General features: G+C 33.9%; 1 protein-coding gene across 2 annotated transcripts in view; it reads right to left on the bottom strand.

Annotated features, from left to right (window-relative positions):
- Window positions 1-16663: 16663 nt before the first annotated feature.
- LOC128995379 (uncharacterized) overlaps window positions 16664-23301 on the bottom strand; it is a 29789-nt gene continuing 23151 nt past the window's right edge. The window contains exons 10-11 of one of the 2 annotated variants that reach the window (XM_054420390.1): window positions 22192-22356; window positions 16664-16850 (exon numbers count right to left, since the gene is read on the bottom strand). In XM_054420390.1, coding sequence (XP_054276365.1) covers window positions 16734-16850; window positions 22192-22356 — 282 coding nt within the window. In that variant the 3' untranslated portion in view covers window positions 16664-16733. The remainder of the gene's footprint in view (window positions 16851-22191; window positions 22357-23301) is intronic. The other variant, XM_054420389.1, reaches the window with a different exon arrangement.

The raw sequence follows: 23301 nt of genomic DNA, 5'->3' as shown, positions 1-23301 counted from the left end.
GCAGCGTTAGAATAGATATAATATCTGAGATATAATCAAATTTATGATTTTTGATTGAGTAATACAGTACCTTGAGCTTAACTGATTCAAACGATCAATAGCTCAAATTAAAGCCTATAATTTACTGATTATTTTTAGTCTAAATCATGTAGAAAAACATGCACAATACTGGAGCTATTGATTTTTGATCATAGAAAACCCTTATGAAAAATAATATTTTTGTTGGTTGTTCACCTTGCGTTTGCTAGAAACTCGTCCGATTTGAATAAATAATAGCTTAAATGAAAGGCGGTATTTCACTGAAGGTTCTTAGACTAAAATATATAGGATTGTATAGTTATAATTTGTGTGAAATACATCTTAAATTGCGGTAAGAATTCAAAAATAAATCAAATTATGTTTGTGTGGAGTAATACAGTAGGTAAATATTTGCCGATGCTTGGCGTGCATACCTTCAATTTGAGACTTTAAACATAAAAATCGGTCGGGTAGAAGAGCTAAACAAACTTGGAAAATAAGAACCAATTTTGTTAAAAATATATTATACAGTGTACAACTAAACAGCTTTTTAAATTTACTCCTTGTTTTTCTATTCACTATACATTATGTAACTTACTAAATAATAGAGCCTATATTTTAGTTATTATTTAATGGCTCTAACAACAACTGTAAGAGTGATTAAACATGTTAGTTTTGATCTAGAAGAATATGCCGCACAGTCGAGCTCTCTCAAAAACACGACGCAGCAATTAGGTGAACGATTCCATGAGGGGATGCGTTCTCAGCGACCTAGTGAACGACAGTAGATATAATAGAAGAATATGACCCCACTTTCGGCGTTTTAGAGGCACTTTTAGAGCACTTTTTATAGGGGAAAAATGAGAAAAAAATGGAAGAGCTTTTTTTGGCCACTTTTTTCAAAGACCCAGCTCTCGACCTATACACCCCTATATAAATTTTCTACTTTTGTTAATACTAAAAATCACGTCTGGAATATGGCTCATTTTTTTGGCCACTTTTTTAAGACCCGGCTCTCGTCCAATACAAGCCCATACAAATGTTCAAACTCCATTAAAATTTCAAATCCACATCCATTCCCATGTATATTTTCAAAATCATGTGAGGTTTGTGTGTGAACTTGGGCATGCTCCCGGCTCATGATGCGCTCCCTTGGACATCCTTAGTGGAAATCCATGAGTTCTGGCTACTTGGGAACCCAAGCCATTTGACATACAACGAATCACCCTTTCTCCTAATTACCTTCTCCACCAAATACATGTCCTTATACTTGGTCTTTAACAACTCCTCTGTATAGAAGCCTCCCCTGATTATATTGCCATTTTCATCTTTCAAGATATAAGTCACAGGCTTTGTATTCTTAACTTCTGCTATTGTAAATAGTTCCCCTGTCCAATTTGGAGTATAACCTTTACTAAAAACATGTTTATACTTGGAAATCCTTACGCTATCACCTACCTTATATCTTGGCTTTTTAACTTGCTCTACTTTAGAAGTCAACCTCTCATGCACATATTTACTATTCTTAACATTTACTTGGTTAGGCTTCATTCCTATAGATCTATGCACTTTATTATTATATTTTCGAATTAACTTTGGAAGTAAATCCAACCATTTATAACTCCCCTGAGCACTAAATTCCCTATATAACCAATTCTTTAAAGTTCTCTGAAACCTCTCCACAATTGCAGCCTTAGTTGTAGAAAATGTGTGATAGTGATTAATATTTAATTTTTTCATTAGTTTGCTAAAATATTGATTAAAAAATTCTTTTCCATTGTCAGATTGAATGTTTTTAACCCCCTTTGGTAGAATGGTTTTAATGGCTTCTGTAACCACTAACCCTGTCTTATTCTTTAGTGGAGCAGCATAAGCTTTTTTAGAAAATGTATCTATTAAAGTTAAAATATATTTATTGCCAGAATTTTCTCTAGCATAGTTTTGCATATCAATTAAATCTATTTGTACGGTTTCATTTATACCTAATACTTTGAAAGACCTTCTAATGAAATTCTTTCTTGCAGGCTTATGAAGTTCATATGCAATTTCATTCATTTTTTATAACATCATCCTTTCCTGTAACTCTAAATACATCACCATTAGCCCCAATCAATAGATTATCTTCCATTCTTTTAAATACATAGTTTTCTGGTATATATGGTCTATTATCTATATACTTAAATCCACTCAAAGATGTGGGGTCAGCAACTAATAAATCAGGATTATATTCCATCAAATTAAAATTTTTTTCTCCATATACAAATTTTGATCCATCGTAATGCATAGATTGTGACATTAGACAAATATCATCCAAATGTTCCCCCTCTGGTAGATTTCTTATAAATTGTTTTTTGGAATCCCAACATTTTTCTTTTTTATCAAAAGTTATAGTCTGTTCTTTTATAACACAGTCAGTTTCATCAATGGCAGGTTTAACACGTACTAACCTTTTATTATAAAAACTCCAATAGCCTGCTTCCATTTTTGGAACTTGTGAAATATTCACAGCATCTTTACTATCTGTACCTTCCATTAAATTACTAATTTTCTGTTTCTTTGCATTCCAAACACCATTCTCTGATTCTAAAAATTCATAATTATTATCGTCTTGTACAAATTTACCATCTTCTTTTCGTATTAAAGTCTGTTGTAAAGTGGGCACATCATCTAAACTTTCACCCTTTTCTACATTAGTAATTTTCCGTTTCTTAGCATTCCAAATACCATTCTCTGATTCTAAAAATTCATAATTATTATTGTCTTGTACAAATGTACCACCATCTGTTCGTATTAAAGTATGTTGTAAAGTGGGCACATCATCTAAACTTTCACCCTTTTCCACATTAGTAATTTTCTGTTTTTTAGCATTCCAATTTTTATTTTTAGATTCTAAAAACTCATATTTAGTTTTACCTTGTAAGAAGACATCACCTTTTCTAGTTAATGTCTGTCCCAAAGTTGATACATCATCTACAAACTCCCCATCTTTAACATTACCAATTTTACGGTTTAAACAATTCCAACTATTGTCTTGTAAATTTAAAGTAGGTTCATTACTAGCCCTAGGTTCTGCAGGCTTATTATATGGATTATATAAACGATAAAATTTATCTATAAACATATTTTTATTTAATAAATAATTCCACTTTCTCTTAATTCGTCAATAATGGAATCTATTTCATTATCCACTCCTGAGTTACCGGCTTGGCGACTTAGCCAAAGAAGTCTTAACCTATCTACAAGCTCATTAGGATCATCCCAATAAATATAGTCTATTTTATTACCAGTCACTTGTCTCAAACCTTCACCAACAGATTTAAATAGAGGTTTAATTATATTAAGATATTTAGTATGTCTATTACTTGAAATTGGTGCACCATTTTTGTAACTCTTTAAATGTCCATTTGTAGCTTCCAAAATCTCTTTATAATTTTGCAAATCAGCCGGAGTATAATCCTCAGGTTCTTTTAAAGTTAACAATTGCCACAAACCTTTTGTCCCCTTGTAGGTTTTATTTGCAATTGTAACATCATCATTGGCAATATCAACTTCCTTATTTCCAATAAAAAATTTATTTGCTTCTCGTCTAATACCATATGTAGTGTCTGTCATACTACTTTTACTGAGGTAATTTCCTAAATAGTCTGATGCTAAAAGACCAAAATCTAATTTCTGTGGGGTGGATTGCTGTAATGGTTGCAATCTTGGTATTATTGGTATTCTAGATGGAGTCATTGGGAGAATCTCCATTCGAGGCCTCTCTGCTTTGGCGATTTTTTTTAATTCTTGTAATGGCTCTATTAAAGGTTGGAATGTTTGAAACCTCTCTTCAGCCTCTAGAAACTTGCCACGTTTTAAAGCTCTATATTTCTCTCGTATTTGATTTGCAGAGTCAACCAATTCTTGTTGAATGTTTTTCATCTTTTATTTACATTTTATTTATCTCATTTGACAAAGGATTGTACTCAAACACTTTATCATGTATTATCAAACAATATGCAGATGTATTTGCTGGCACATTTTCTGCAGTTTCAATCTCTAATTTAATATCAACAATTCCTTCCTTCACTGTTTCGTTCTGTCTAGAACAGTCTATTACAATTAGTGGATATTTCTTCATAAACTCAGCCCTACTAATCATAGGATCTGGGATAGTATTATAGTAAGTCTCTCTAAACCTCATAAACATCTCATAAGCTTTAGAGACATCTCCATTTTCAAAGTCGAGATTTAAATCACTATAAGGATAATATTCAGAGTTTAGAAATACTTTGAGATTTTTTAACTTACAGTGATCAAATTCATCAGTTCTTTTTCGTGCACTATTATCCCTAGCTGTTTGGAAACCAAATATAATATACCTAGGCTTCTCCAAACTTGAAGATGTCTTTACTGACCATGTATGTCTTGTAGTATTGGGATATGATGGAAGTTCATGCAACTCTAAGCTTCTAAATGCAATTTGCAAATTTTTATTTTGCAGTAACATCTTTTGTAATTGTAACTTCTTCCCATCTGATGGTATTACATGTGGCATCACCCATTGAATTGAGTTAAGTGTAATTTTAGGAATCATATCAGCAGTACCACTAGCTGGAGCACTAGTTGTTGTTAATATACAATTCAAATCATTTTTGGATCTTTTCAACACCAATTCTTGTTTGACATTTACTAATACCTTATTAAAATCCTCAAATACACCCATTAACAGTTCTAAAGGCAAACAAGTACTAAACTTGCCACTTTTATGGAACTCTTTTAAATTCGTGTCAGAATCAAATGCCACATTTGACAATTTAGTTGTTTTATTGTAAGAGCTCAATATTTTCATAAGACTAGAAATTCCTGGGTTTCTTACAATGTCTATTTCTTTACCTGCGACTTCATATCTAATTTCATCAAATAAGAATGCAAATGCATTATTTATAAAATGACCTTTATCATGATTTTCAATTTCTCCCTTAATATACAGATAACTCCTACACGGGAGAGTTAGCAAATCTTGATTATTAATACATATTCGAATTTCATCAGAATTATTTATTGCCAAAGTGTTGTGGGGAACATAGGAGTGATTTGTAATTTTAACCACACTATCGTCGAATTGGGATTTCCCTGTAACGTCTAGAAAATCTTCCATTTTTATTAATAGAAAATTTTAACTTTAGTCCTATTGATCGTAGAAACCTAGCATTTTGTACACTTATAGATAAATTCTTATAAATTCTCATATCTTTTTTATATGACAAGTAATTGTAGTTTCTTCTCCATTAAAGTCAATTGCCTTGTCATGCTGATCGGCAAATGTAATACTGACAACATCTAAACTTCTCTTATTTACAGGAAAATATATAATATTTCTTGGAACTTCAATAATTTTGTAGCCAGGAGGAGCTTCTGGATAAAAGCTATGTATGGTGTGTGATTTGTTTCCATTTAAATAGGACCCGTTTGCAATATTACATTTTACTCTAATCACATTTACATTATTAATGTTTATTTTATTTGTAGATTCAAACTGAACACCAGGAGTAGAAACACCTTTAAATCCCAATAAAACAGACCCTAAACATGGTTTTGTAAAATCAAACACGTGGCTAGAAAGTAATGTCGCTTTCATAGTTTTATTATTAGCTGTAAGGAAAAAGTTTGGAATTTGCTTTTGAATTTCCTTTGCAAGCTCAACCACCTCATATGTTCCTTCAGAAATTTCTATTGTAACTGGAGCATTGTGGTCATAATAGAAAACATCATCACCTTCTCCAATGGTTAATTTGTTGCCTTTAAGTTGATTTAATTTTGGAATAAGCCCTTTGAATAAAAGTTTGACTTTAGTATTAATTAATGCTTCTCCATTCTTATGTATTATAACTTTAAGTTTACCATCTAATAACTGGTTTAAATCATCAACTAAGATCTCTCCCTTTGGTAATGTTTTTTTCTCTACTTTGTAATATGTTAAAGTATTAAGTGGTTTTTTTTACATTAAATATAGAATTATAACTTTGAAAATCTACTAATCCAATTACATAATCATCATTTAATTCTATGGGAGGAAAGAACACTGACTTTAGCTCTGGCTCTGTACCCGAAAATGTTATAGTAAATGAATCCATTTTTATAAACAAAAATTTTTTATGAATGATAAACATAAAATTCCACAAATAGAACTATTTAAATCTTGTATTTGATCGGTTGTATAGAATATTTTATGTCCCTCAAAATATTTAATTACTTCTTTTGGAGGTTGGATTCCAAATGGGTCAAAATAAATTACAATATCTTTATTTTTGCGATATGCTGTCCAATGTGTGCCAGATGAACTGTCTAAATTAACTATTCCGCACTCTTTTACTGTTGGTGTTAGATTTTTTAGCTCGTTTTTTAGGTACATCCCCCGGAAGTGAGGCACGTCTTTTGCGGCCTCTAACAGCTGGTAGTTGTCCATCTTTTTTATTAAATTTTAATCCCATTCCCATTTTTGCTTTTGCCTTCATCAAATTTGTCACCGCATAAGCTGCAGCTCTTTCAGCAAGATTTGCGTCATTTGCCGTTACTCTAGTCCAAGCTAAGTCTGCTAATCTCATGTCTGCTTTGTTCCGAGCAGCGGTATCGGGATTATTCATGTAGAATATGTCATGCTCTTTACAATAAGAGTCTAACTTATTTTTTGGAGGTACATTTTTAGCTAAATTCTCACGAATATTCGTTCCAGGTCCACAGTATTGATATGTTGGTATTTTCAAATTAAATGGAAGGTTATTTATAAGAGTATTCAATAACCCTCGACCCCTGTAAGGCTTTAAGAATAAACCTTTGCCTTTTTTACATGTTTTCTTATTATCATTTTTTACCATTTTTATTATATAAAAAAATTTCTTTTATTCAACAAAAACATAAATTTAAAATAGTACATACTAAGGAAAATATACCAAAGAAGTTGGGTCTATTTCCTACCAATATTCGATGTGTTATTTGTGGTCCAAGTGGAAGTGGGAAGACGGTTGTAATTTACAATTTAATTGTGAAAAAGGAAGGATTAAAATTTACAAACTTATATTTAATATCAAAATCTTTAGAACAAGAAAAATATAAAAAAATAATTGAAATATTTAGTTTGTGTGACGAAGTGAAATTACACATGTTTACTGACTGTGAAATCACACCAAATGATGTCGAATCACAGTCAGTTGTTGTATTTGATGACATAAATAGTCCAAATATTACACAATTTTTCTCAATGGGTCGACATAAAAATATTAACTGTTTTTACCTGTGTCAATCTTACAGCAAAGTACACAAACATTTACGTGATAATGTAAATTTCCTAATATTATTTAAACAAGATGATTTGAATTTAAAACATGTATATAACAATCATGTTGGTAATGATTTTTCATTTAACCAATTTAGAAATCTCTGTCATCAATGTTGGGATAAAACTAAATATGGCTTTTTTGTAATAGACAAAGAAAGGTCAAAAAATAATAGCAAATATAGATTTATGTTTGATCAATTTTATAATGACCAAGTGCAAGAGTATTGATACCATCTTCCAGAATAAACCTCTTGTCATCGTCAAACGATAGTACTTTCTTATTCATAGTTAAGGTTTGAAGGTGATGATTTGTAGATTTAATTCTTGTCACATTCTCATAGTAATTTTGTCCAGTTATAAGACAGTTTAAATAATGTTGATGTCTGAGGAGATGTTTAACAGTGGCATTATCAGCTCCCTTAGCTTTCTTCACCTCTAAAGCTTGCTTGTCTTCTTCATATAACCATTTTAGAGGAATATAAGAATATAACTTTGGTCTTAAACCACAATATTCATACATAATATGACCATCCAATTCGTCTTTAAACTTTCCAGTGACTTTTTTATTTTTATCAGAGTATAAGAAATGGTCTTTACTATATCCAGAGGTATCAAAATAGTACAAGTCACATTCTATTTCCTTGTAAAAGTCCTCTGTAACTATAGAATACATTAAAGAATCTGTATCTGTCATTAGAATTCTTTTGTTCTTAAATTTTGACATATAATTATAGTGGAAATCATACATTATTACTTTACTAATATCCAAAATGGTCATTCCCAAATATATAGGTTTATTAAACTTTACAACTAATTTATTTAAATGTATAGCATGTAAATTGTTATCAAACTTTTTGCTACAGTCAAACCTTGGATTAGTGACATATTTTGTTAATAGTGACTCATCCTTGAGATATATATATCACGAAACTTGCGTTGGTTCATAATTGTTCGACCAAAGAGACTATTATTTAACAATTTGTAAAAGTCTTTTTCAAAATCATTTTTAGCACATTTGCGTTTTTCAATATTAAAATTAATATAGGGTGCAAGCCATTTTGATTGTCTAAATTTTAAAATTCTATGGTATTTTGTAGCAACCAAACCCAATTCCTCATATTTTTGTAAGGCTTTATAATGTAAAATATATTTAGTTTTGTCATTTAAATTAGGTATTAATTTGCCATTCATTTTCTCAGGTGCTAATGGATAGTCATTATGTAAATCATGTAAGTTTTTATCATATTTTAAATCAACTTCTAAAATGTATCCAAACTCATCATTTTGATTGTATTTGTAGTCTATCTCATTCGTCCAACGAAATCCATCCACGGGTAGTGTCTCACACATAGCTGTAGAGTATAGCGAGTTACAATCTAAATATATTAAATACACACTTTCTTGATTGGGATCATAATGTTCGCCCATATATTTATTATTGGCTTTAGCATAACGTGTGGAAATCATACTGACTCCTCCTCTGATTGCACTTTCTATGAACAAATGCATGTCACTATCTTGAAATAATTGTAATTTTATACCAGTCATTCTAAGACAAGCTTCCCATGTTAATCCAGGGAGTGAATACATATGTACGGGGTCAAGTTTGTAATCCTTTAAACACAGGTCTCTAAATGTCTCAAACACATCAGCCAGTAGCAATACATCTGTTTTAAGATATAAATCATGATATTCTTGTAAATTCTTGATATTAAAATGGGTCCAGACATTTTTAGCATGTTCATATTCAATGGGAGAGATATGTTCTTTAGTTATATTGCTGTAAAATGCTTCAATTGGCGGTAGAGACTCTACAAACTTATCTGGTCCTGTCATATATTCATAGGGAAATACGCCTTTACGTTGTAGTAGTAGATTGTCTATAAATCTAAATGTATTTAAATTGGAAGCTAATTTGTATAATGGAAGGGATAGAAAGTTATAGGAATCTAAAAATACTAAATCATCAACAGAGAATGAAATGTACTTTTCCATATCTTTGGCTATACAATTTAATTTACGATTATATTTTCCTAAGTGTTGCATTATTAAATGTCCATCGTAATTTTTCAAGTTATGGAAGAATACTGGTATTTTCTTTGTTACTTTATAGTTTGAATTACAATCATTATGGGCAGCTCCACGGTATTGGCCATTTAAATGTCAATGTTCTCTTGCCCTATCAAAATATAGAGGCTTTTCGCAAATATGACAATGTGTTGAGTTTTGGAAAGATGCCTCTTGCTCAGGAGTCATTACAAGAGGAATATATATCGCCATTTGACTTTTAATGAAGTCATAAGTCTCAAATAATCTTTCGAAAAACACATCCATAACATTTTCGCCACTATATAACTCTTCAGAAATAATCTTAGAATCTTTTACTACGACAAATGCAAATCCCGATGGAATATGTATATTGGAGTTTATAAAGCACTCAAAATCAGCATAAATCACAAATGGGGCTTTAAGTTGATATTTATAATTTTTATATTGTAATGTATCTTGTTTAGACATTTCCACTCTTTGTGCATCAAAGTTCTTACAATATGTTATATGACGTTCTAATTTATCTTTGGTGTAAAAATGTTGTAAACAAAACTTGCAAAAATGCTTTTTACGGTTATCTTTTGTTGACCGTAGCATTAACCTATTAAAATCACGAATTAAACAGTAATGTGATTTACGACCTTGTTGTAATAATAATAGATCTATATGAGTGTTACTATTCAGTTTGGTTCTTCTTAATGGATATATAAATTTTCGGTCTTCAACTCCAAATACATTAACACTTATATTATTTTGTCTTTCAAATTTATCTATATCAGATATTTTTACGGGATATTTTATATTTGTCATGTTCAACTTACCTACGTAGGGTGCATAGTTAGAGACTCTATTAGCATGTTTAGCATTCCTTGGATGTAAAGCTGCTAAAATTGACCAAAGGAAGCATTTATTATCAATATTCTTTATATTTAAAACTGCTTTTGTCAATTTAATACTTTTTGGTGTGGGGATATATGACGTTGGAGTTAGGGGCTTATACTTGTAAACGTGCAACTGCCAATATTTAGTATGGTCATAAATCCATCCACTGCCTTCGGCTTGATATTTGTGTATGGAAGCGTCAATCTTTAAAAGAGCATTTTCAATTTGAGGCTTTAAATCTCTCTTCTCAATGGTTAAGGTAGTAAGGCTTCTAAAATCTGCAATACATTCTTTCTCATTAACTAATTTTCCATTTTGATCTATTGTATATTTTATAAATTTGATTCTCCTTACTAAAGTCCATTTTATCGGTAGAGGACAAGACTGAAGAGTACTTTTAAGTTCAGTTTTAATCGATTCACCAACAAATTTAATCATTGTATATGGACATTTGTTACAAGAATTTACATGTCTTTTAAAATGACCAACAACATTTCTTTTACAGAAATTACAAGTCTTATGAGTTTGTAATATATGAGATTTTAGAGCCATGTTATTATCACAGATTATATCACAAACTTTGCACAGTTTCACCTTCATTTTATGTATTACCTTGTAGTGGCGAATCAGGTTGCTTTTTTTGGAGAGCGATGCAAAACAATGTTGACATGTAGTCTTCATTTTTATATATGTAATTAAAAAAATAGGTTGGAATCTTCTATATAGTAGAAATTACATTTTGACAATTTCAATTAATGGGAAATAATAATTTAAATCAGAATTTTAAATTTTTATTATTCAAAACAATTTCGTACAATAAGATTTGGCAATTGTAATTTTCTAAATCAAAACTATATCCAAAATCTGAAATAAAAATACTTTTTAGCAATTCAGAATGCTGAGTCTACATATATACAGAGTGAGTGTTACCTATGTTAAAAGGGACTTGACAAAATTATATAGTGAATATAATTCGGCTAAGTTTTTAAATAATAACTTGTACACACTTTTAACTCAAAGTCCCCCGGTGCATGAAGTTTGGCTAAGTTTTTAAATAATAACTTGTGCACACTTTTGACTCAAAGTCCCCCCCGTGAGTGAATTTGGCTAAGTTTTTAAATAATAACTTGTACAAACTTTTAACTCAAAGTCCCCCGTGCATGAAGTTTGGCTAAGTTTTTAAATAATAACTTGTATATATTTTTGACTCACTTAAAAATAGTAATAACAAAATAAGTTACTTTTTTGGATAGAGAAGCAGCACACAGTTGACATGTAACTAAAAAAACAAAGTTAGCATCTTCTATATGGTGGAAATTACATTTTAGACAATTTCAATTAACGGGAAATAATAATTTAAATCAGAATTTTAAATTTTTATTATTCAAAACAATTTCGTACAATAAGATTTGGCAATTGTAATTTTCTAAATCAAAACTATATCCAAAATCTGAAATAAAAATACTTTTTAGCAATTCAGAATGCTGAGTCTACATTTATACAGGGTGAGTGTTAGTTATAGAGAAGACTATGTTACCTATGTTAAAAGGGACTTGACAAAATTATATAGTGAGTATAATTAGGCTAAGTTTTTAAATAATAACTTGTGCACACTATTGACTCAAAGTCCCCCGGTGAGTGAATTTGGCTAAGTTTTATAATAATAACTTGTGCACACTATTGACTCAAAGTCCCCCCATGAGTGAATTTGGCTAAGTTTAAAAAAATAACTTGTATATATTTTTGACTCAAAGTCCCCCGGTGCATGAAGTTTGGCTAAGTTTTTAAATAATAACTTGTATATATTTTTGACTCAAAGTCCCCCCATGAGTGAATTTGGCTAAGTTTTAAAAAATAAGTTGTATATATTTTTGACTCAAAGTCCCCCGGTGCATGAAGTTTGGCTAAGTTTTTAAATAATAACTTGTATATATTTTTGACTCAAAGTCCCCCGGTGAGTGAATTTGGCTAAGTTTTTAAATAATAACTTGTACACACTTTTGACTCAAAGTCCCCCGGTGAGTAAATTTGGCTAAGTTTTAAAAAATGGACTCGGGAAATTAGCTACACTCCTAAGTTAAAAGAAATACAGAGTACAAGCATCAATTACGTCACCAATTGATCCCATGACCCGACACGCGACAACATATTACAATAGTCTAGCTTAGATGTCAAAGACTTACCAAAACAAGAAGATCCAGGTGGAAGAGTGAGTGATGATACCGTAGAATGCCCCCCTTATATACCACAAAATTGTCTAAATTAATTTAGAACTTAACAATGGAAATTGAACAAACTGAAATTGAACAATTGAATAATTGAGGTCAATCAATCAAACATATTTGGTAATTGTCTAAACCTGCCCCAGACAGACTGGCGCCAGACAGGCAGAGAATGTTGACAATTGGTTTTGATTGGGGTCATTAGGTTACACTCACAGTCATTCATTTGAGTCGGGCATAGTTTACGCATAGCCATAAGCGCGCCCGAGTTCGCGCACAAACCTCACATGATTTTGAAAATATACATGGGAATGGATGTGGATTTGAAATTTTAATGGAGTTTGAACATTTGTATGGGCTTGTATTGGACGAGAGCCGGGTCTTAAAAAAAGTGGCCAAAAAAATGAGCCATATTCCAGACGTGATTTTTAGTATTAACAAAAGTAGAAAATTTATATAGGGGTGTATAGGTCGAGAGCTGGGTCTTTGAAAAAAGTGGCCAAAAAAAGCTCTTCCATTTTTTTCTCATTTTTCCCCTATAAAAAGTGCTCTAAAAGTGCCTCTAAAACGCCGAAAGTGGGGTCATATTCTTCTATTTTATCTACTAACGACTCCATTAGGTGATTAGTTCTATTGCTTGTGTCTGTGAGGGTAGGAAGAAGGGAACTGGTCGTGGGAGAACGGGAAGAAACCAACGCGGCGAGGGAGATCTTCCCCAGTCCTAATTTCGCACCCCTGAAATTATCCGCATGGCTGCGCCTGCGGACCCAGAACGGTCAAGGTCAAATTCAGTCCTGTTGTCACACCACCCTTGACCTTGGAACTACGCCCAAAAAGGTTCCGCTCCTTTTCCGACCTCTTTTTTTGCTCATTTGAGCTGATAATTAATAATGTGTTGGGGGCTGGTTGAGTTTTGACAAGCCATACATGTGTTTATCAGCACATCGTGCGGTAAGAGACGGGCCGGATTCAATCAGGAACGGGTATACCCTTGGGGACAATCCCCTACCCCATTTCCCTGGGGCCCGACCTAAGTTTGCCCAGCACCGGATACCTAAAGTGCCGGGGGTCGCCCGTCGCAAAGCAGAGCCCGACCTCTTCATCCATGCCGCACTCCCTGACCATGGACCGAAGTGGCTGGCTTCTCACGACCCGCTGAGAATACCCATCGGCAGTGCAGAGCACACATCCACCCCTGCAGCACAACAGGGGCACTCCCAGTGAGGACGTCAGTCACTCTTTTAGTCACCTCTTACCACAAGCCCGGGAAGGCTGCAATCCTATTCTAACCCCGAAACCGCCCGGGAAATTATAATAATAATAATAATATTGTTTGTCCATTGGTTTACATAAATAAGATGCCTATTTGCAGTATCCAAACTCAATGGCATATTTGGTTCACGAACTGTAAATCACCGCAATTGTCAACTTGCACTATCCTAAGTCAATGGTTCATTTGATTCTCATAAAAGGAGTGCCTTTTTGGCGTATCCAAAGTCAATGGTAAGTCTGGTTCACGTCAATGGAATGTCTACTCGTTGTATCCAAACTCATTGGTATTTGTATCTTTGGTTCACATTAATGGAATTCCTATTTGCAGTACCTTTTCAAAGTCTGCAATAATGGTACGTCTAGTATACGTAAATGGAAAGTCTACTTGCAGTATCCAAACTCAATGGTAGGCCTATATTTGGTTTACATAAATGAAATGGCTATTTGGAGTATAAAATTCAAAGGTGCATCAGCCTTTTTCCGGCGACCGTAATGATTGGTTATTAATTGTGTAGTAAATTATGCTCAAAGCTATTAACCCGATTGTTCTTCTCTTTTCCTTTGTACGAAATTTGTAATATGCTTTCATACTTTTATAATTTATACTTTTATACATTCTTATTAAGTTTAGTGGCAACCATACAAAGTAGGTATTTTAAGCCTATTTTAATTGATTTGTTGACTAACATCATTGACTATTGCTAACATATATGTTGCGACTCCTGTTTACCTGTTTATTGTTATCTCGCAAATAATGTCATGGCAACCAATCAACCCATAAGGTCTTTGCTAAATTTATAATAGTTTAAATTTATGTAGGGAAAAGTTCTGTGGTCCGATTTGTACCATTTCAGATTAATACCTTCCCATGCCAAAATTATTCATCTGTTCAAATGTAAACAAACGTTTTCTCCATAAGGATAAACTAAAAACTTTAAAGGCCACTGGGGTAGAGCCCTGAAGAGTTTACCAAAATTTAATTTCACACACACCTTTCCGGTGGTGTATAGAACAACTTTTCAAAGTTTCGTTACGCTCGGATAGCCAGTATGGTAACGCATAAAGAACAAACAAACATTGTTAATACACAACAACAATATAACATTGTTGTAAAACATTGTTTTACCATTGACTGAAGATAAATACCCCCGCCGCAGCAAACCTGCAGACTAAGCGAATTTCAACTTGTCTGATTACATTTTTACTAAAATATTTCCATAAATAAGACATATTATTCCCTATTTAAATAACATTAGATTTAACAAGTGCTTAGGTTTGCTGCTACGGGGAAGGTAAAAAGTGTTTTTTGCATAAATCAATAGTATAGGATGAAATAAATAAATTTGCCAAATTTTATCAATATATACTCTTAAACAAGTAAACTACAACAATTTTCATTTTCTCCATAAGAATAACATTGGAATTTTTAATTACACTATTTTTGAATTTTCTCCGTGACCGTTAGGCATACAACAGCGCTTCAATATACTAAATTATTTCTTTTTTTAAGCTCTACAAAACGTTTTAGAAAGAAATCGCAAAATTTTTTGTTTTTAGGTTCAAAAATGGGAAAAACCCATTTTTACCCCATAAAACCCCCCATAATCCCCCGTTCCCATGGTCCGATTATGCTGGATCGCGAACTCGTTCGAATAAACGTAGGTTTACACGTTTGTACCAAATTTCATCAAAATCGGATCATTTTTGCTCGAGTTATCGTGCTAACGGACACACACACATATATATATATATATATATATATATATATATATGAATTCGAACAGATGGTGTTTTTGGCCTCTAGGGACCTCAAAATGAAAAAATTAGATCGATCTCGGGTCCAGGTCTTCCATATCAGAAATTCGCTAAAAGTAAACAGAACCCAACCAAAGTATATATGAATAATATATTTAGTTGCCATTAGCTGTATGGGCTTTTAATAAACAGCTGTGTCTAAGGAATTAGTCAGCCTTAGCTACTAACAAGACTACAAGATCGTGCCACTCATCCTACACTCATCTCCATTCATACATGGCTTAAATACCTACTTTTTATGGTTGTTATTTCATTGAAAAAGTAAATTATATAATACGAAGGCACGCGGCTGACAACGGCGTGTAATTAAACGCCTTCAACCAGAGAGACGCAATGACTCATCTTTTGGATTGTCCGATCTGACATATTGCTTTTTGGATCAAACGACCCAACTACGATCGAATGATCCAAAGTGAAACGGACAGTCTATTTCATATTCGCAGTGTAAAATTGTACTTCTGGTTATGACTATACTTATAGATCTACCGATTTGGATCATCCGATCTACAATATAAACGTTGGATCAAACGATTTTGGATTAACCGATCGGCAATCAAAATTTTGGATCATCTGATGTTTTTCATTTGAAGACCAGTTTAAGATGAAGTGCCAACCGATCAGACGGATATTTAACCATTGTTCTTAAAGTGTAATTTTCAACCTGTGAATGTACGTAACAATTTGTAAATAAACACTTATTCATTTCATATTTTATATTCAAATAACCTAGGCTATGTTTTAATAGTTAAGTCATTTTTACCAATTAGTAAAACCAGAAAGGAAGGCCAAAAGGAAGACGAACACTGGGGAGACAAAGATTGAGATGGGATGGCTAAGTTGCTTGGAACGTCAGAAGACTGGGAGCAGAGGTGGACGACGCAGAAGAAAGAGAAGGACGGAGGCACCTTGTTGGTGAGGCCAAAACACTTCTTGGATTTGAGTGGTCACAGGAGTAAGTAAGTAAAACCAGATACAGTAACGAGTTTAATCTTGATCGGTGCTCTAATTTCTCCATAGTAGGCTGTGGCACACAATCAGACAAACAGAAATTGAAATAAGACTCGTTTCGGCTTGCAAAATTATGTAAATTAAATATATATGTTATTTAGTAATTATGAAAAGGTAAAATAAACAAATCAAGAATGTTTTATTTATGTTTATCCATTTTTTGGTTTATCCGGTTTTTGGAGTGGATCGTTCCTATTTTGTCTTGCACAATCATTCAGCACTGGCCCAAGTTTCCAACCCTCCTCTAAGTAAGTTATGAAACGCAACTGAAAAGTAAAAATAAATTGATCTAACTGTCTTCGCTAAGTTTCAGCAAACAAAAATGTTATGTAATATGATTCCTTTTGTACTGTCAAATATTTATTCAGCTGTTTTATTTAAGACTGTTTTGTTTATGTATGTAATGTTTACAGTTTTGTGCAATTCTCTCATGTAAAATGTAGCTGACTATTAAGTTGAATAAAACCATATAAATTTGGTTTCTAAACATTTCTTTTCATAACAATTTATTCAACTTAATCTTTTAACTATATTATTACAAGTTCTTCTATACAAGTTGTATTCTATCTTTTCTATTCAAGTTTATTCCAAGAAATCTAAATGGATAAATTCTTCAAGCCGGAGCGCCTATCTTTAGACCCTAATGATCCCCATTCTGATCGTCAGTGGAAACATTGGAAAACCACTTTCAAGAATTTCGTGGAAGAAATATGTGCTGCAGAAGATGATCTACTAAAACTTCTAACTAATTTTGTGGACTACAACATACATGAAATAATCTCAGAGGCTGATTCTTATACCGAAGCTATATCTATTCTTGACAAACTCTTTATAAAGCCTACTAATGAGGTATATTCACGTCATCAACTGGCCACTAGAAGACAGGAACCTGGAGAAAATATTGATCAGTATCTTCGAAAACTAAAAGAACTTAGTAAAGCATGCAACTTTAAATCTGTCACTGCTAATGAAAATCGCAACGAGTACATAAGAGACGCTTTCATTCGAGGACTAATATCACAGTCCATTCGACAAAGACTTCTTGAAAATCTAACTTTGACTCTTGAAGAAGCTTATAATCAAGCCATTATCTTGGAATCAGCTGAAAATCAGGCGGTTTCATATATTTCAAGCCCTTGTAACTCTATATCTCAGTCAACTCCTAAAGATGTTGATGTTACTGATACAAATGTTTCTCAGGCAGCTTCTGATTCGTCTTCACACCAATTATCCTCGATAAGAAGAGAAAAATGTTTCTTTTGTGGACGGTCACGACACTCTCGAGCCAACTGTCCTGCCAAAGACTCAGTTTGTAATATTTGTGACAAGAAAGGCCATTGGGCAACAGTTTGCAATTCTCGCAACCAAAGTAGGACATTTAAGGGTAAAACAACTCAAAGTGATAAGACAGAAATAAACTCAATGTCTTCTTCTCTTGTTGCTGCCTCACAAAAATGTCTTTCAAAAGCTACAGTGTCACTGATGTTAAACGGCAAACCAGTAGATGCACTCATTGATACTGGGAGTTCCGACAGTTTTATATCTGAAGCTACTGTGAAAAGATTCAATATTTCTAAATACCCAACAAAGCATGAAATATCGATGGCATCAACAAGTCATGTTTCATCAACTCTTGGCCACTGTATTGTTGACATGGTGTGCGATGGCCACGAATACCCACTGACAAAGCTGCTCATCTTAACTGATTTATGTGCCGATGTTGTAATTGGACATGACATCCTTCGGCAACATTCTGCTGTGGAGCTGAATTTCGGTGGTAAACGCCCACCCTTCAATGTTTGCAATCTACTTAGGGCTAAAGTATCACCACCACCACTGTTTGATAATCTAACTAATGACGTCAAGCCTGTAGCCATCAAGTCCCGCCGCTACTCTGAAGATGATAGTAAGTTCATAAAAAGTGAAGTAAGTAGGCTTATAACAGAAGGAATAATTGAACCGAGTAAATCACCTTGGAGAGCACAAGTGATTGTGGTCAACAATGGGCACAAGAGACGTCTCTGTATTGACTACTCTCAAACCATCAACAAATTCACACAGCTTGATGCCTACCCTCTACCTCACATTGAATCATTTGTCTCTAAGCTTGCTCAATACAAAGTGTTCAGTACAATCGATCTGAAGGAGGCATATCACCAAATACCTATTCGGAATGAAGATAAACCATTCACTGCATTTGAAGCTAATGGGAGACTTTACCAATACACTCGAATTCCTTTCGGCGTAACTAATGGTGTGGCGTGTTTTCAAAGAACTATTGATCAGATTATAGAAAATGAAAATCTACTAGACACGTTTGCTTATCTGGACGATGTAACTATTTGTGGTCGTAGCCAAGCAGAACACGATCAAAACCTACAGAGATTCATGGAAGCAACTAAAAAGTATAATCTTACCCTGAACAAAGAAAAATCTAAGTTTTCGTTGACCAGCATTCCAGTTCTGGGGTACATTGTAGAAAACATGTCCATGCGTCCTGATCCTGACCGCCTGCAATCACTCTTGAATTTCCCCGTTCCAACTGATAATGCAAGCCTTAAAAGAGCTCTTGGCATGTTGTCCTATTACGCAAAGTGGATTCCTAAATTCTCTGAAAAGGTTCATTGCCTTACTACAGTCAAATCATTCCCAGTAGGCAGTAAAGAAATATTGGCCTTTAAGACATTAAAAGAAGAAATAGCGAACTCCAGTATGTCTGCAGTTGAAGAGAATATTCCATTTACTGTAGAAACAGATGCATCTGAATCAGCTATAGCGGCTACCCTTTCACAAGCTGGAAGGCCAATATGTTTCTTTTCAAGAACCCTAACTAAGAGTGAACAACATCTACCTGCTGTGGAAAAAGAGGCCCTCGCAATATTCGATTCAATCCAGAAATGGAGGCATTTCCTGATTGGAAGACGGTTTAAATTAATTACAGACCAGAAATCTGTGTCATATATGTTCAATCAGAAACACGCGGGAAAGGTTAAGAACAACAAGATTTTAAAGTGGCGATTGGAACTAGCACCTTTCTCTTATGACATAGTGTACCGTTCTGGCAAGGAAAACGTAGTAGCAGATGCATTTTCACGAGTTTCATCTTCCATCTCTTGTAGAGATTTCGAAAAACTCCGTAGAATTCATTGTGACATTGGGCATCCTGGAATAGTACGGATGGTTCATTTCTTAAAAAGTAAAAATCTCCCTTACTCTATCGAAGATGTCAGGCGAATGACCGCTTCATGCTCTGTTTGTGCGGAAGTGAAACCTCGGTTCTACCAAAAAACCCCATCAACACTCATCCATGCAATGGCTCCTTTCGAGAGACTTAACATTGATTTTAAGGGGCCAATACCATCTGTGACAAGGAATAAATACATACTCACGGTTGTTGATGAGTTTTCAAGATATCCGTTTGCTATTCCTTGCTCGGACACATCAGCATCTTCTGTCATCAAAGCACTTACATCAATCTTCACCATCTTTGGTATGCCTGCTTTTGTCCACTCCGACCAAGGTTCTGCTTTCATGTCAAAAGAACTGAGTGATTTCTTACACTCTAAAGGAATCGCCACTAGCCGATCTTCACCTTATAACCCTCGAGGTAATTCTCAAGCTGAGCGATATAATGGAACGATTTGGAAGACTGTATCTCTTGTTCTGAGAAACAAGGGACTGAAGACAGAACAGTGGGAGTATGTTTTGCCAGAAGCTTTGCATTGTATACGCTCGTTACTATGTACAGCTACGAATGAGACCCCACATGAACGACTTTTCAAACACCAGAGACGATCATTTTATGGCACCTCTCAACCTCAATGGCTCATGAATCCAGGACCAGTATTAGTGAGAAGGCATGTAAGAAATAACAAATATGAACCTTTAGTGGAACAAGCTCAGCTGATAGAGGCTAATCCAGACTATGCTCGCATCAAGTATAGAGATGGTAGAGAGGCTCTGGTATCGGTGCGACATCTCGCTGTTCCTCCTGAAGCTATCCAACAAGAGGATGAGCCAGTGACTTCGGAAAATCCCAGTCAAGAACTAGATCCTGCTCTTCAAGACCTGAGACGTGAATCAAATCTGCTTCAACCTGAAATTGGGAACTCTATTCAATCTGAAATCGAAACATCCCCTCTGCATGAGACCGTGACCCCTACTTCTGTGAGGGATAACGAAGAAACAAACCTGCGTCGTTCCACTAGAGTCCGAAGACCTCCCACCTATCTAAGGGATTACATTTAAAAAAAAAGATGGGGTGAATGTTATGTAATATGATTCCTTTTGTACTGTCAAATATTTATTCAGCTGTTTTATTTAAGACTGTTTTGTTTATGTATGTAATGTTTACAGTTTTGTGCAATTCTCTCATGTAAAATGTAGCTGACTATTAAGTTGAATAAAACCATATAAATTTGGTTTCTAAACATTTCTTTTCATAACAAAAAATCAGAAAACAATGTGACATATTTATTTTGTATTGAATGTGACACTTGCCAATGCCTATAATGGTAGTACCTACCATGTTCTCTGTCATGCAAGGTCTGCAAAGTATAATTTACTTTAAATTTTTTCTTTTTTCTTTTTTTTTTAAAGAGGTTGGCGGCCTCTTTTAACCTTACATTTGCCCGTCCACATAGACTAAGCGCCCGTGCGTGGATCGTTTACAGCAAAGCAAGGAGTGAGCCGGTACAGTACAAAGGTGAACTGTACTGATAAAATGTTATCGGCAGTGACCAGGATCCGAACCCACGACATCGCTGCCTTGGGCCCGAAGTCCGCGACGCTACCGACTGAGCCACCGACTCATTAAATAAATAATAAATAGGGAGAACCTATTTGCTGGTAGTTGAAGCACTTTCTTATCAATCTGTAAATGGCAATAAATCAATTTTATTTTATTTTATATTTGTTAAGGATTGTTTAATTTCATAAGGGTCTTACATGTTAATTCAAAGAGTATCTTGTGTAACGTGTTTTATGGAACTTTACATAACTATTATCATGTTATCACAAATATGTATCTGAGCAGTAATAAGAGCAGTAATAAGAGTTTTAAATATCCCCTCCCAACTTTTTTCTACATTTTTTTTAAATATCAATCCCAGACCACTTCCAAACATTGTTGGGTAGTAAGTACTTCATTTTGACAAGGTGGTCATTTTCGGCCGCCATCTTGGATTCGCCATATTGAATCCAAAATATTTTTTTCAAATGTAAAGGTGGAGTTATTATTTCGAACTAGATTTTTACCCTAATTACAATGCCACAAACCGTTTTTAAAAATCTTGATCCATTCCAAAGTTATGAGGGTTTTTATAACTTTATTTTTAGCCCATTTTAACATTGTGAATTTACAAAATTCACAAAATCCCAGTTTAATATTCAGTTGTAGAAGAACCACAAATGAATAACTATCCTATGACTAACTAGACATCATTTCCAACTGACTATACACTCTGGGCTTACTCACACTAAGCTTAGAGCATTGACTCTACCCCTACCTCTACTAAATTGGATATGTAATGCATTTATTGGTTAACCAGGTAGCGGAGCGGTAGAGGTGTATAGTCGATGCTTAAAAGTTGAGTGTTCAATACTTACTTTTCTATCTGCTTCCATGTACACCACAGGGTATTGCTTTGGCTCCCCTTTTCCTTTGCATATTTTCTGAAAAAACTCGGTGTCACCTTTGAGAACAGATTCCTTTTGTACTTTGAGAAAGACTGATTTTGTGTATAACGAACCGGTTAATTTATTCCAAAAACTCTGAAAAAATATAAAAGAACATAAGACAGTTTATTCAACAGATGTTCAATGTCATTAGCAACTAGATTGACAAACAGATTGACTATAATGTAATTCTGAATGTCCAGATGGGTATAATCGCTGCAGTAGCAATCGCTTGGATTAGACTTTGCATAGTTGGACTTTAGATTGGTCGAGAAGAAGCCTTGTAGTTCTATTGAAACAAGAGTACTGATAGGGGATTAGGGCAATCATCACTTGAGCCCTAGAAAAGTCAAGTAAGAAAGTGTTGTTTGTATGCGCCATAAGAAGATACTTCCAGATCACTTGCACTAGTCCGTGGCATCTTTTGTAAATTATATCCATTTTTAGTCTCAGGCTACAATCAAAGCATTATCAACTAGGAGTTTCGACTGTTCGAATGCTATTGCTATGTAACAGAAGAGTTGCATAGGTGAACATTTTTACATAAAAATATGCAAGTAAGCTATGAAATATTTTAACTTTTATTATTGAAAATCCATTATCGGATGACAAGGTGGTAGCTGGGAATTATCCCCAAGTGAGTATAGTATATGCATTATGATATTTACTCTATTCTCCTCAGTCCAGCTCTTATCAGGCGCTCTTGGCAAGCGGACCTCCTTGTCTGTTTTCCTCGTTGCGAACTGTCCGACTTATACCTGTCAGTGTGTCATGTTATTGAGATTTTTTCAATAATTAATAAATTACATACGTGGTTTGTGAAATCTTTGATATCTAATTGACGTTGGCTTGTAATAAAAATCTTTTTTTATAAATTATAAAATCTGGCTGTTTGATATGTATTGTTTAAACTATTGCTATTCAACTATTCAAACCACTAAATGTGGAAAAAGTAAACATGGAAGCATATACAGATGAAATGAATATTGAACTGGCGGCAATAGAAATCAAGGAAAGGCGAAGAAACCTTCTAATCTTAGG

The sequence above is a fragment of the Macrosteles quadrilineatus genome, unplaced genomic scaffold (genome assembly GCF_028750875.1).
Source record: "Macrosteles quadrilineatus isolate MER2022 unplaced genomic scaffold, UCM_ALF_1.0 Scaffold_5__1_contigs__length_97177068, whole genome shotgun sequence".
NCBI classification, from domain to species: domain Eukaryota; kingdom Metazoa; phylum Arthropoda; class Insecta; order Hemiptera; family Cicadellidae; genus Macrosteles; species Macrosteles quadrilineatus.
The sequence above is the reverse complement of the archived record's forward strand: the minus strand, read 5'-3'. Positions and strand labels throughout refer to the sequence as shown.